This window comes from Ammodytes marinus (assembly GCF_949987685.1).
Source record: "Ammodytes marinus genome assembly, chromosome: 21".
In the NCBI taxonomy this organism is placed as follows: Eukaryota; Metazoa; Chordata; class Actinopteri; order Uranoscopiformes; family Ammodytidae; genus Ammodytes; species Ammodytes marinus.
Genome location: NC_137225.1, coordinates 9,368,539 through 9,382,901, shown reverse-complemented (window position 1 = coordinate 9,382,901; position 14,363 = coordinate 9,368,539). Strand labels below are relative to the sequence as shown.

The window sequence follows — 14,363 nt, the reverse complement described above, 5'->3', positions numbered from 1 at the left end:
GAAGAAAAGGAAGCAAAGACCATTTCAAGACTAAGCCGAAGGAGTGATTGATCTTTTATCTTCTTTAGGCTTTGAACAGGTAAAAGATACTGCAGTGGACAGAATATCTCCTATTGCTCTGCAGCCTATACTTCAGGACAAGAGGGCTACAGAAAAAGCGGTTATGGCATTTGGTTTTGCGGCCGAGGAATCAGTCATTAAATCAGTTATCAATTTTCAAAACCAATTTCAAATGTACCCATGATTATGACATGCTGACGAAACACTTGTGCTTAAAAATAAGGATGATTTCAACAACAACAAAAAAGAGAAAAATGGGGATCTGAAAGGGTGAGTTCAGGCTCAGTTAGTTCATTTTGGAATGGATGGATCCTTCACTATATCAGGATGCTTTATCAAGGCTAATGAAACCAACATGTTAGTCATTGTGTTTACTGCGAGTCAGTGTCCCAATTAACTGGAGCAGCTTGTACCAAAATTCAGGCTGTCTGGTACAAGTAATAATTCAATGGTGGTGAGGACGCCTAATTAAGAAAGCTGTTGTTTTTTATTCTGAATAGAAGAAAAAAAGCACTGGGGCAGTGGAGGGAGACGGATATCATTCAATAATGAATGAATCCCATGGCTACAGCTTTGATCAGTGGGATCGGAGGCGTATTGATCCCTTTCCTTTCGCCAGAAAGACAGTGTGACAGTCTGAAAGGCAGCACTTTAGGTGTTTAGGGGCAACCATTTGGTAACAGGATACAGTATTGGCAGAAAACCAAAGCTCTTATTTCATTCTTTTCATTACGATTCAGTGATCTTTAGAAAGAATGAGACGGGGAGATGGACGGTCCGAGGTATCGACTTTGGTTGGTCGATAGGGAAATGGATGTTTTTTTGTGAGTGTCTGACATCCATATCCTCTCCAAAGAACCAGGCCATCACTAGACAGATCTGTCAGTCTGACACGTCGCACATATACACTTTGTCACACTGCTATTGTTGTAGAAGGATTTTAGGATGTATTTTAGACAAATAAATCTGGTTGTATTTCTGTAGTAAGACAAAAGTAATGAACATATGAGTCTGGTATAATTCTGTGGGAAATCAAATTCGGGAGGGGGGGGGGGGGGGTTCGCGCTCGTGGTGTAGTGGTCAGTTCTCTGCATGTTATCCCCTCTTTGCCCAATTTCATCTCTGTCTCTCCAAACTGTCTAATAAAGTGCAAAATGCCCAAACAATAATCTTAAAAAAAAACTTCACTCAATGTCCTGTCAAAGAAAAATTCTACAATGAAAAGCATTTCAAACATGTGAAGCTGTAGTCCATATATCTGATGGAGAACAAATTGAAGGTACTTCTTAAAAAGTGTGTAGAGTTGATATAAACACAAAATAAAGACTATAAAGCAACAAATACCACAGTTGTTGTCCTATGTTCCGCCTTATTCACAAAATCCAAAAACTGAGAGACATCCTGGTGGCTTTTCAAAGGGAGCTGTGAAAGGCAATGGAAATGGATCGAACGAGTGCATGTTTCATATACAGTACACAAGAGACGAGCATTACTCATAAGAGCCCTTATAATGAGTCTGGCTAATGACCAACACACCTCAGACCTATCATTAGTATAGAAGGTGAGCTCTTAATGTTCTAGTGTGTGTGTGTGTGTGTGTGTGTGTGTGTGTGTGTGTGTGTGTGTGTATATGTGTGTGTGTGTGTGGGTGGGTGTTTTATGTGTCTTCCATCTTTCTTTGTGTGGGTTTTGACTTGAATGAATAGGGAACATCAACAACACTGTTTCTTACCCAAATGATCATAGATTTTACGTGCCAATTTTTCACTACTACTCTACTCTACTATTTCCATAAGACATACAGGTATCATTCTTTATGTACTACATACAACTTTTCACCCTACATTAATCTAACAAGATTAATCTACTAAAGAACTCAAAGCTCCTTAACCGTTTTTAAATGAAGTAATGCCATGTGTGCTGCAGTGGACATCATGCAAACAAAAAGTAACTTTGGAATGTCAAAAAGCTCTTTTACAAGTATTTGTATGCGTGCAGTTAAATATTGGACAATACTGTAGTGTACATTAACAGCACAGCCAAGCTAAATCAAGCAGATTTAGTATGTATACTGACATCTTAGTTAATAGTTATAGTTCATACTGTCATGTTAGTACATACTATGCATCATAAAGACTGACTGATTTTGCGCATAGGTTGTTGAAGTTTATGTCAGGATGTCATTTTCCTTTGTTCGATATCTGGATGTCTGTTGTCGCTGTGTGTGTGATACATTAGACTCGTTTTGTTTGGAACTTTCTTCCTATGCAAAACACAACCGGGCCTGTGGCTGTGGAGGATTTGACCTTTTGAGGATTTGATTAATGAAATAATGATATTTGCAGCTCCTCTGTGATGGATATGTTCTAGTATGATTCTTGAAAAACCACTGCAAAGCATGGGAGATTAGAAAGTATGGTTTTGGGTCTAACGGGGAAATTGCAACATATCATGTTTATACAGCTGCAACACTTTCTGCTACTTTAGCTGCACTGCCCTTCCAACAAATAAGAGAAAAACGTCTTTAGTACCAACATGCCTGTACATTTAGATAAGAAGTTAATGCATTACTGTGCATTTATTAAGGAAATATCGTTCTAATAGCATGTTTCTTATGCGTTCATGCATGCACACAGGCGTCTGTGTTTGTATGTACAGTACAATTGGAGTTGTGAAGCCTGGTCATGCATGCCCCTCAGATGTGACCTTAGGGCCAAAACAGAGTGTGGAAGAGTTCTGTTAGAGTATGCTCAAATGAAAAAGAAGAGAAGGGCTCATATACTACTAGGGTGCCCCTATGGTAGAAAACAACGTAACTTATGCTCCAACAAGAGCCGCTTAAATTCCCCTTGTTTGACCTTAGGGCAAATGTGGAAGTCCCATTGGCTGACAGATTAAATATACTGGTTTGAATTAAAAGACTTCAGGCACTCCGAATCGGCACTCTGGACAGCAAACACACAAAACAGGCATTGGCAGTGGCCCCTGTTGCCCCCCACCTGTGCACCCAACTGCCCTGCACAGCATATCGCAGAATGATTTTGCTCCCTAGACAATATCTCACCTACTGTAAGAGAGAGGAGAGCAACTGGAGCCATTGCCCCGCACACACACACACACACACACACACACACACACACACACACACACACACACACACACACACACACACACACACACACACACACACACACACACACACACACACACACACACACACACACACACACACACACACACACACACACACACACACACACACACGAACATGAACAACCAGCCAAAAAAGAATAGAATGGAAGCATAGAAAAAGAGGGAAAAAGCAAAGGATGGGGGACAGCGGTGAGTGTCACATAAATACAAGGATAAAAGAGGAAGATGAGGGGATGAACACAAAATCAGGACGAAACAAAAACTAATTGTAGAAAAAGACAGACAGACAGACTGCTGTGTACTTCCATTGCAGGGCGGAGCCGAGCGGTGGATTCAAATGAAATCTACTGTACTCCCAAATCTCCTTACCTGGTTGTCTGCCAGCACCACCTCCTGGGAGGAAGGTGTAACAGCAGGTGAGCTTGCGTTGCTGGAGCCGCTCCTCCTTGTGACCCCTGCTCCTTCCTTCTCCATGTCCCTCTTGTGTTGTCTCTTGCTGTGCTGTCTGCTCAGCTCCCTCCTGTCCGCTCTCTTTTGGCCCTGCTCGTCCCATTTCTCCTGGAAACTTCCCCCCGCCGCTCTCTCTAACCTCCTCTCCCTCACCTCCTCTCTCACCGAAAGACTCTTTTTAAGCCTCTCGCTCCTCTTCCTCTCCTGCCCGTTGACTTGTTCCATTTCTTTCGGCCTCGTCCTCTCTTTCTGTCTTTCACTTTCTCTGTCCGTCTTTTTTGGTCTGTTGTTCTCCTCATCCGAAGAGCTGCTGCTGCTGCCTTTGCTGTTGGCGCGGCTGACCAGCTGGCTCAGTCTGGACTGTAGTTCCTCTTCTAAGGGGTCTACCGGCCCAGGGTCAAGGGGCAACGAGCGCTTAGGAGCTAGAGGGTAGGGCTGCAGAGGGCTGGGCACGGCCGAATTCGGGGCCACAGTGTTCAAGTCCTGCGGCTCGGGCGTCATGCCATCTGATTTGCAGGATTCTGGTGCAGCTGGCAGGGCTGTGGCGTCGATAACAGCCTGTTCCTCACTCATGCCCCTCTTCAGCAGGGCATTGAGTAGAACACCACTGTTCTCCTAGAGTGAGGGACAGAGACAAAGACAAAGAAATCAGTTTTTATATATACTGTAAAGCCCAGTAATAACCATTTGCTTCAGTCCGTACACAATATGACACCCTCCTTAGACCCTAAGATCGACTGAGGAAAAACTCCAAGTAAAAGCAGAAGTAATCTACTAGGAAAAATGAATGCTAATTACCTTGATCAAATATTTACCAAGGATTGCAAACAGTAACAAATATGAGATTAGGCCGCCTGAATGGCTTTATCATTAGACACATCATTTAATTTGCTACCTCCCAACGGGCAAGTTATTATTTTACTACCGCTACATTTTCTCACGACACAGTGGGAATTTCAAGTAAGTTACGATTAAGAATAAAATGAGAAAACACTGGCTTCTAAGAGCAGTATAACTGCAGGTGTGATATTGTACCTGTACTAATGGGTAGATGGACTGCGCATGGCTCTGGCCTGCCTGCTTGCTCTGATCCGTTATGGACTCTCTCTTGCTTTTCCTGCGTCTCCGTGATCGTCTGACCGGGTCAATCGGCCTCTCTTCAGCCTCACTGCTGTCTCCCATCACCTGGGAACAAATGTACACAAAAGTCAAATACAGCCAAAAAGACAAATGTCCCCTAGAACAACTCAGATTATTTCATTAAAATAACTGTTTGTGGCTCAAAGAGGCTAACTTGTCTATTATTCCACAAACATAGCAGTTTGCAGAGAAATACAACAGATTTTCTGTAGTAGATCGTAGTTTTTTTCCTATATCTTGTTTGATGAATCACCACATGAATCTCAGATTTATCACATCAATCAGTAATTACCACATTTGTGGCTATTTTGGACCAGCACCTTTAGTCTGCATGCAGTGCACAGGCTTTTTCCTATTTTTCTACTCAGATTCATCGTTGGGAACCACAAGCCTAAACTAACTACATTTGAAGTGGAAAACCGTAACCCTATATCAATCACAGGGGCCAATTTCTCAAGTACTTTTACTATGACACATGAGTTCATTTTGCTACTGTACTTTTACTTCAGTAGGAGTAATTTCTTTATTCAATTCAAAAAGCTTTATTGGCATGACTATTGTGGTAAACAAACAGTGTTGCCAAAGCCTTACAATATTACAAATATTACAGTTAATACAAATAATACTAAAAGAGAACATTCAGGACAGTATTGTATATATATATATATATATATATATATATATATATATATATATATATATATATATATATATATATATATATATATATATATATATATATATATATATATATATATATATATATATATAACAATAAAACATTACATACAGATGTATATATGGACAAGAAAAATTACTTATTTACACATTATAGTTTATCGATTATCATGATAATAAAACAAATTGAAACAGTGAGGCCTGGTGTATAGGATATCATTCTCTCATGTTGTGGCATGCCGAAATAAACTGTCTTGCGAGGACGGAGCTCTCTTTTATCTCTCCCATTAATATTTTTAATTGGTCTTCAGGTGAGTTGATAAAATGTGGATGTATTTGCTAAATTTGCTAAAACATATTTTGTGGAATTTTTTTGATTTGGGGCATTGAAGGAGGAGGTGCTTCTCGGTCTCTACATCCACTCCTCTTTGGGCTGCCATTACTTTTTTTTCTATATATTTAAACACTTTCTTCGAGTTCTGCTTAAAAAATTATCGTTGATCGTTCTTTTTTTTTCTTTTTTTACTTTTTTTTTTTCTTTACGTGATGCAGGACAAGACAGGTGAAATACATAGCATTAGGTGAGGGACATGACAATTTAAGTGTTCACATTTAAGACAGAACGGACGAGACAAAAACAAGCAGGAGGTCATTGCATATTTTTACATTGTTGTTGACAGGCTGTGTGTGTGTGTGTGTGTGTGTGTGTGTGTGTGTATACATGCATAGATAAAAAAAAATAAGTGAATAATCATCATAATAAGAATGTAATGATAAGAATGGCATTTTCGGTTGTTTAAACAGTATTAGTTTCCATTATGGCATTTTAGACTTTTGATCCACAGTTTTGAATGTTGTCATAAGGTCATTACATAATTGGGAGAGAGAGATAAATAAAAAGAAACAAAGAGAAATCAATAAAATTATATATATGAGCAGTTTTAAGGGAGATCGTGTTGAAATATGGCTATCGTTATCCATATTGACAATACTGATAAACAAAAATTATGGAAATAAGAGTCATAATCATAGATAAATAAGAGCAGAAAAACTAAAAAACTAAAAGTTATCTTGTGTTGTTATTGTATTAAGGGGAAAGGGAATGTTACTGGGTTGATATGTATTTTGTATTGAAGATGTTATTCGTGGTCGGGCGTGTGGTTAGTGAAGACAGAAGAGAAAATATCTAAATATATATGTATATATATAAATATATATATATATAAAAAAGAAAATATTAAATAATTAATAATAGTAGAAATATTACTTGAGACAAAAATAAATAAATATAGAGTAAATAGTCGACTCTCTAGCCTTCAATTCAGTCCTGCAGAAGACGAGGAGGGTGAGGAGATAGAGCACAAACAACAGTTATTTATTTTATAAAAAATTGTTATTATTACCATTATTATTTTCACTACATTTTTTCCTTCTTTTTTTATTTTTATTTTTATTTTTTATTTTATTTTTCTATATTTTAATCAATTCTATCAAGCTGTATGAGCTCAGGGAAGTTCCTGTCCTAGCCGCCTTCAAACCCTGGGGAGAAGACTTGCTGCTCCAGGTTGCACTACCCAGTCAGGAGTAATAACTTAACTAATAGATTTACTACTCGTAAATTATTTATTGTACCCTGCTGTATTGGTAAACTAACTTAAGCAAATGTGAAATTTTCCTACACCACTTCTGAGGATATTTTCATATGTCTAATGTTATGTTCTACCTACTGTATACAACGCTTCCCCCTCATCCAACCTTCTAGATAACAGAACAACAACAAAATATTTGTTAGCATAGAATAATCCCATACAATTATAAGAAATCACCTTGGGGTTAAAGTTGACATCCAGTGCCTCTGGGTTGAGTGGATACGGAGGTGGGACGTTGTGGTGCACTTGTTGGTGTTGTGTGTAGAGCGGCTGGTGATGTGGTGGGTGCAGGTGTGTGGTGTCCTGTGGTGGAAGCCCTTTCTTCCTCAGCAGGTTGTTGTGAGGTGTCGGTGGTGGTTTGCGCGGGCACGCCGACAGCACAGAAGAGGCCTCCGAATCCGAGTTGAGAGTCTCTGTGTTGGTGTACTGGCCCGAAGACGGCGACGTGACGGGCAGGTGCTGTGAGTACGTCCACTCGGGGTCGTGCTGCGAGTCCGTGTAGTAGGTCTCGTCGGACATCTTGCGGCCTCTGGACTGCGTGAAGGCCGCGTCCCAGCCCACGTCCTCATGGTCCTGGTCTTCAGAGTCGGAGCCCATCTCGTCGTAGGCAGACACCACACCCGACTCCTTCTCCAAGACACTGAAGGCCAGGCTCTTCCTCTTGGTGAGCAGGCTGGGCCGAGAGAGCTGAGAGCTGTGCAGCGCGATCCAGTTACCGTCGGGGCTCTGCAGCACCGAGGAAGCACCTGAGAGAATATAGAATAGAATAGATTGATAGGAGGTTTAAGGAAAAGTATTGTTTCAAAACCTGTACTTTTCACATTTCAGACTGAATTGAGACATCTCTTTAAAGTTGTAGTGCATAAATTCTGTTGACCCCTAAATTCTGTTTTTCCAAAAAATGTCATGTTATAATTATCTACAATTTTTTCATTGCACCCCAAAAGATTCATATTCTATAGCACACTGGATACACAGTTGAACCTGCATCAGTATGGCATCAAAGGAAAAAAAACCATCTCAGACATTAAAACGTGTGAATGTGATATTTACTGGAGTTGTCTAGTCGGTCGACACTCTTCCAGCTGGGTAGGGCCGTAGCCTTGCCCTCCCTCTTTAGAGAAGCGTAGTCCTGCAGGCTGCCCGCCCCGGCCCCCTCCTCTTTCTCCGGGGAGTCGTCACTGGTGAGGGAGAACGCCGACCGCGACCGCTAAGAGGTTTGAGGCACAAAAATGTAAAAATGTAACGTTAACATCACCCTCTTCTCCCTGAATTTCACTCTCATTTAGTCCACTTGAGTCAGAGCAGGCATCTTCAGCCAAACACGAGCTCCAGACAGATTATTACTGCTTGAACAGGCCAAATATAATATCCATAAATAGTAGTGATTGAATATAAAGAGAGAGGAATTTGGTCCCTCTGGCTAGTAGGTTAACAGCCTGGGCTGTGATTCAAGACTATCGTCAGCAGGTGGAGCTAGAAAACAACTCAATAACTAGTCGACAGAGTCACTACCCTACTGAGAGGATGTGTGAGAGAGGGAGACCTTTATGAAGAATCAGAAAAACATCTGTTTGCCTCACGTTGACAAGGAAAACCAGGGCAAAGGTCCTGGTTGAATTAAACAGGGATGCTGTAAATGCACGTAAACTAAAAGGGGCCAATATACTGCAGAGGGGGATTTAAACTTCATTCTGGGGAACAAACCTCCCACTTAAACATTCTATAACTATATCAAAGGGAAAAGTCTGATGTATTGTCCACTATATCGACTGGACAGTACAGTAGTGCAAAAAAGAATTGCAGAAGAAATATTGGTTCTTACAAAGGCTGGGATGCACCATTAAGATTACCCTATTCATCAGTGTGGCAGTACTGTTTGAAGGGTGTATCTGCATGCAGTCTGTCACAGTGAGTGTGTTTGCAGAGAGCTAATAAACAGAGCCCATCCCAGCGGTTGAGGAGGTCCCCCTCAGTATTTCAACAGACTTTGATCTTCCCTGAGTGAAAACAGCGGGAAACAGAACGGTGAGGCCTGCGGAGCACAGCTTTGATGGCTGGCACACACACGGGACGATGACAAATCTCTGTGAGTCCCTGCTGAGTTGCAGTGCTGCAGGTGTGTGTGCATAGCTGATTTGTGTGTGTGTGTGTGTGTGTGTGTGTGTGTACTGTATAACCTGTTTGTTGTCAGTGTGCTGTGTGGACTTTTCTCCAATGTGTATGAAAATGAGATACAATGCCCGGTAACTGTCTTCAGCTCTCAGGTAGAAATAAGAATACATTTGCACTTGGTAAACATTAAGTTCAAAGCTACACTTTTGTCTACTTAAAAAAAGTATTGCTTTGTGGTCTATTTCCCCTTAGGAAAAGTAGGGGAAACTACAAAAAGTGCCATACAATATGTCTGCCAAGTCCAAGCAATACAATAATATAGTTTAAGTTTCATTGTTTTGTTTTTTAAAGTATCAAAATACAAACCACACTGATGTTTTGGGGGAATACCTCAATCCTTTGAATCTAACAAAAGATTAGGTAATGCAAAATGTCAAGACGCCTCACCACAAAGTTTCCAATACGACAGCTACAAGACATAAGGCCGACACCAGACAAAGAAATAAACCAAGATACATATGCTAAATGAGACCACATCGTCACCACGTACTGTATGTGACCGGTGCTATTGAAAAGTCACAGTGCTTTTCTGCCAAACACAACATTCCCGTGTGCTTTTCAACCGGGGCAAATGTCTGGTCCACCCCTGAGGCCATACTTACCAAAACACAGACAGAGGAACATTACACTGTATATGCTGTGAAATGAACTGAGAAATGTACAGCAAGGGACACTGGGGAAAAGAAAAACAAACCATTGCTTCTTTGAACACATGGTGCAAAAAACCTTTCTGGTCAAGAAACTCGCAGACAGACGGGGACGGCTTTTGTTTTTGACTTCAACCGGATGTGGTTGGCATTTTTTTTTTTTTCTTTGACTGTTTTAATAGTCGAAGCGGAGGCAAGGCACTGACCCAGAGAGGATAGGAGGTCTTGAGCGGATCCTGTGGTCCTTGTGAAGAGGCTTGAGGGTTAGTAGGAGAGGGGAGCTCACTGGGCTGGATCATAGACTGAGACTGAGGCCAGACAAAGTCGTACTCTGTCTGCATCACTGAACGCTTCCTCCTCTGGATGATCTACACACCAAGGAGGAGAATTAAAGAGAAAGAAAAGACAAAATGAGAGAGTTCTGATGACTTTGACAACTGTGAGCAAGCTTTATTTACTAGACCATTCTGATTAGGAAAAATTAAAACAAGATCCTATGATAGCATTTTACACTTAGGCATGAGTGTTTTGTGATAATGGAACCTTCTGCTGGTCGTCCAGGTTAGCAGTAGAATCAACAAATGAAACATTTCATCTGCGCTTCCTGGGAATTTTTCTGAGCTCCTGCACAAGTGTCAGGGACACACACACACACCAGTTTGGTAAAGCTGCCATACTGAGTAAATTTGTGGAGCATATAAGGCTTAATCAACTTTGTGTCAACTCGTTTGGCTATGGCTATAAGCAACATTAAGAAAAAGTTATGCACTTTAGCTCTAAAACCAATCATCCAGTTTCCATTTGAATTTTATTTTAATATCATCAGGCACCACCATCCTCAAAAATATATTTTTTAATTTCACCTTCAGAGACTTGATGAACATTTTTTTTAGTTAAAACTTAAAAGGCAATCAAGCAACTGCAAAGTTTTATCTCCAAGCCCTATGCAAATTACAGAACTGGATTAAAATGAAAGCGGTTGTCATTTGAATCTTAATGCCAACTTAAAATATCAAATTCAAAAGACTAGCTGCCCTTTATCTCAAATGGTGCAGTAAATTCCAATTTCAAAAGAGCTTAAATTGTCTACCTTCATGTGCCATCTCTCTATCAAAGTGTCACATCAATTTGTTTTAGAATTTGCAGTAGTCAAAGGTGGAGACAGAGGTGGGACCTGCCTTTGGGTTCATTACACGTAACACTTTCATACACAGTACATGGGACAATAGAAACATACAAAAATATAATGCACTGTGAACTGGACCTACTTTTTGTACAATGGTCGTGGCTAATTCCTCTATGAGCTCCTCTTTGTGGTCCCGCAGATACCGAGCCTCATTCTGCTTCTCCTGCACCCGACACACACACACACACACACACACACACACACACACACACACACACACACACACACACACACACACACACACACACACACACACACACACACACACACACACACACACACACACACACACACACACACACACACACACACACACACAGTATATATTCTGTTCAAAGCGACTGTGAATTACCAGAGCATGACTGCATCCAGCTGATACTGAGACCAATAGAGACACGCCAAGACAGATAGAGTAGAGGGGGATGAAGAGAAAAATGGAGGAGATGGATGAAAGGAGGAAGAGAACAGAGGGTTTTGTCTCACCAAGCTGTCGCTGTACTCCTCCGCCTTGGCGATGGCCTCCTCTATAGCCTCCTCAGCGACACGCAGGGCGACTGTGAGCGTCTCTGCCATGCTGTGTCCTAACATAACAACACATAACCCATACATTAACCTATATATACAACCTCCCATCTCCTAACACATATTCCTACCCTCTCCTTTTAACTCTATTCCGAGGGGTTCCAAACATGGGGGTCACAATCCCGCTATTAAGTCACAAGATAAATCTTAAGGGTCAAAAGATGTTTAAGTGGATATTAAAGACGAAAAAGACAGATAATGTTTTGTTTCAAATAGTTGAATGAATGTTTTGGGATATTTTCTCATCTTTTTTTGTCTGAGATATTGGACAGTTTCACTTCTTTCGGGCTCCAAGAAGTATTCACGCAAAACAATGTGAGACATTCAGAGGGATGAATGAAAAAAAGAAAGGGGTACTGTCTCGCCCATTCTTTCCAGATGGAGTTGGAAAGAATGGACCAGATATATGTCACCTGTTCCTCATCTCAGCTTGAAGGTAGTGGCTCAACACTACCGGGACCTGCATGATACACCCAAATCCCAAACTGGCTGTTGTTGGTTGAGTTGCAGACAAGGAAGACAGATGTGGGCAACTTAAAAAATATATATATATCAATGGCTCTGCTGCATTGATTTGTTATATCAGTGATTCTTGAGAAGTGGGACAAAACAGGGTGCAATGTTGAAAAAATACAAACCCTATGTTTAGGCAAATTAAATTACATGTATGTATCCAACATATACTAAGCAATGCTGGTCTCCTGGCCACAACCTCCCAGCTTTTGTCCTTTTTATCAAAATGGACTTTTTACCTTGCTTCTCCTTTTTAACATGGGCTTTTTAGCTTGCCATTCCTTATTTTGTGTCAGACACCAAAAAACACAAATAAATGTTCCCTCATTTTATGCTAGACCCATGAGATGTAGGCTATAGTGATCACAAATAGTCACCAAAACTGATAGAGCCACAAAAAAATCTTTTCAAAATGTATATGAATATACAGTCATATGAAAAAGTTTGGGAACCCCTCTCAGCCGGCATTATAATTGACTCTGCTTTCACACAAAAAAGATAAAAGTGGTATGTATTTAATTTACCAGGAACAGCTAAGTACTGGGATGTTTTCCAAACAAAGATTTTTTGAAAAGCAGTATTTGGTTGTGTGAAATAAAATAAAATGTGAAAAACTGGCTGTGCAAAAATATGGGTACCCTTGTGGTTTTGTTGATTTGAATGCCTGTAACAGCATGTAAAACTGATGACTTTAAACACAAAGTTGGTTGGATTATGTTGTTAAGCCTTGAACCTCATAGAAATGTCTGTTTAATCATGAGAAAATGTATTTTAGGTGCCTGAATGCAAGTTGCACTTCTCTTTGACTCTCTGCTGAAGTGAGACAGAATGGGACCATCAAAACTGCTCCCAAAATATCTTAAAAACAAAGATTATTCATTATCATGGTTTAGGGGAAGGCTACAAGAAGCTTTCCCAAAGGTTTCAATTGTCAATTTCTACTGTAAGGAACGTTGTCAGGGAATGGAAGGACACAGGCACAGTTGCAGTTAAACCCAGGTCTAGCAGACCAAGAAAAGTACAAGAGCGGCATATGCGGCGGATTGTGAGAATGGTTGCACACAACCCAAAGATCACCTCCAAAGACCTGCAAGAACATCTGGCTGCAGATTGTGTATCTGTACATGGTTCAACAAATCAGTGCAATGTTGCCGGCTGAGAGGGGTTCCCAAACTTTTTCATATGACTGTACATGTTTTTGATATCTGACGGTGTTGACATATTTAACGTTTCTTAAACAGAACAAATAGAGTTTTTCTAGCAGTTTGGTTTTTCAGTTGATGATAGGTGCTAATATGAACTACTTCAGGAAAATTAAATTATTGAAACATTTCAAATAACTTCTTCAGAAATTGTAAGTCGATGTTGACGTATCATGGTTGTGATGCAGGACTTTCAAGATTTGTAATGTAAAATATTCTAAAACTACAACTGTTGCAGGAATTCTCTTATCAAAAAGTGTTTTAAATAAAGAGATCTGGCGAGGCATTTTTCAAAGTCTGGTAGATTTTTGAAACAGCAGAGGTTATATCAGGCAATTAATGTGTATGCGAACAAGACTGTTCGTGTGTCCAGGTCCTTGAGTTTCTAGCAAGATCTGGGGGATGAGTTTTAATTACGGAGACATGAGATGATTCAAGAACTTGACCTTGTACATATGAACTTATGTTCAGAACATAAGTTCCCCCTCTTTCATCTTGGTCTTTGGTATGTGTGTGTAAAACCAACTGTGTGTATGTGTTTCACAGAAGATGTTTCTCACAGGATACAGGTGTAATAATTCATAGATTGTAATCAAGCAATGCACTGGGAGATTTTAGGGAGTTCTCCTCCATGAACTTTTAACCATCGTGAACATGAATACATCATATATCTGTATAGAGCCAAAATCTTTGAGGCTCTTAAGTTAACTAGAACAAAGTTCACAGCAGAATGCATGAATTGTTTGCAGCATTAAAATATTATACAATTAAGGCAAACTTAATTCTGTTAACAACAACACTAATCAGAGCCTGTCTGACAATAGGTCCTTCACGGAGACAGTTGCCCCTCATATTGCCTGATTTTATTACATTTTAATGAAATGTCTGACGGTGGTGACAAAAAGTGTCTCCCCACTTAGAAACCTTA

At 40.3% G+C, this 14,363-nt stretch overlaps 1 protein-coding gene across 1 annotated transcript in view; it reads right to left on the bottom strand.

The window, feature by feature from the left end:
* The window catches only part of myripb (myosin VIIA and Rab interacting protein b), a gene marked incomplete at its 5' end in the record, with an annotated part of 118,393 nt that overhangs the window by 8,957 nt on the left and 95,073 nt on the right, over positions 1 to 14,363 (bottom strand). Inside the window, 7 exons of the mRNA XM_080050593.1 lie at positions 3,583 to 4,278; positions 4,699 to 4,848; positions 7,308 to 7,876; positions 8,184 to 8,340; positions 10,159 to 10,320; positions 11,221 to 11,301; positions 11,622 to 11,719. Of these exons, the coding sequence (XP_079906719.1) occupies positions 3,583 to 4,278; positions 4,699 to 4,848; positions 7,308 to 7,876; positions 8,184 to 8,340; positions 10,159 to 10,320; positions 11,221 to 11,301; positions 11,622 to 11,719 (1,913 nt within the window). The remainder of the gene's footprint in view (positions 1 to 3,582; positions 4,279 to 4,698; positions 4,849 to 7,307; positions 7,877 to 8,183; positions 8,341 to 10,158; positions 10,321 to 11,220; positions 11,302 to 11,621; positions 11,720 to 14,363) is intronic.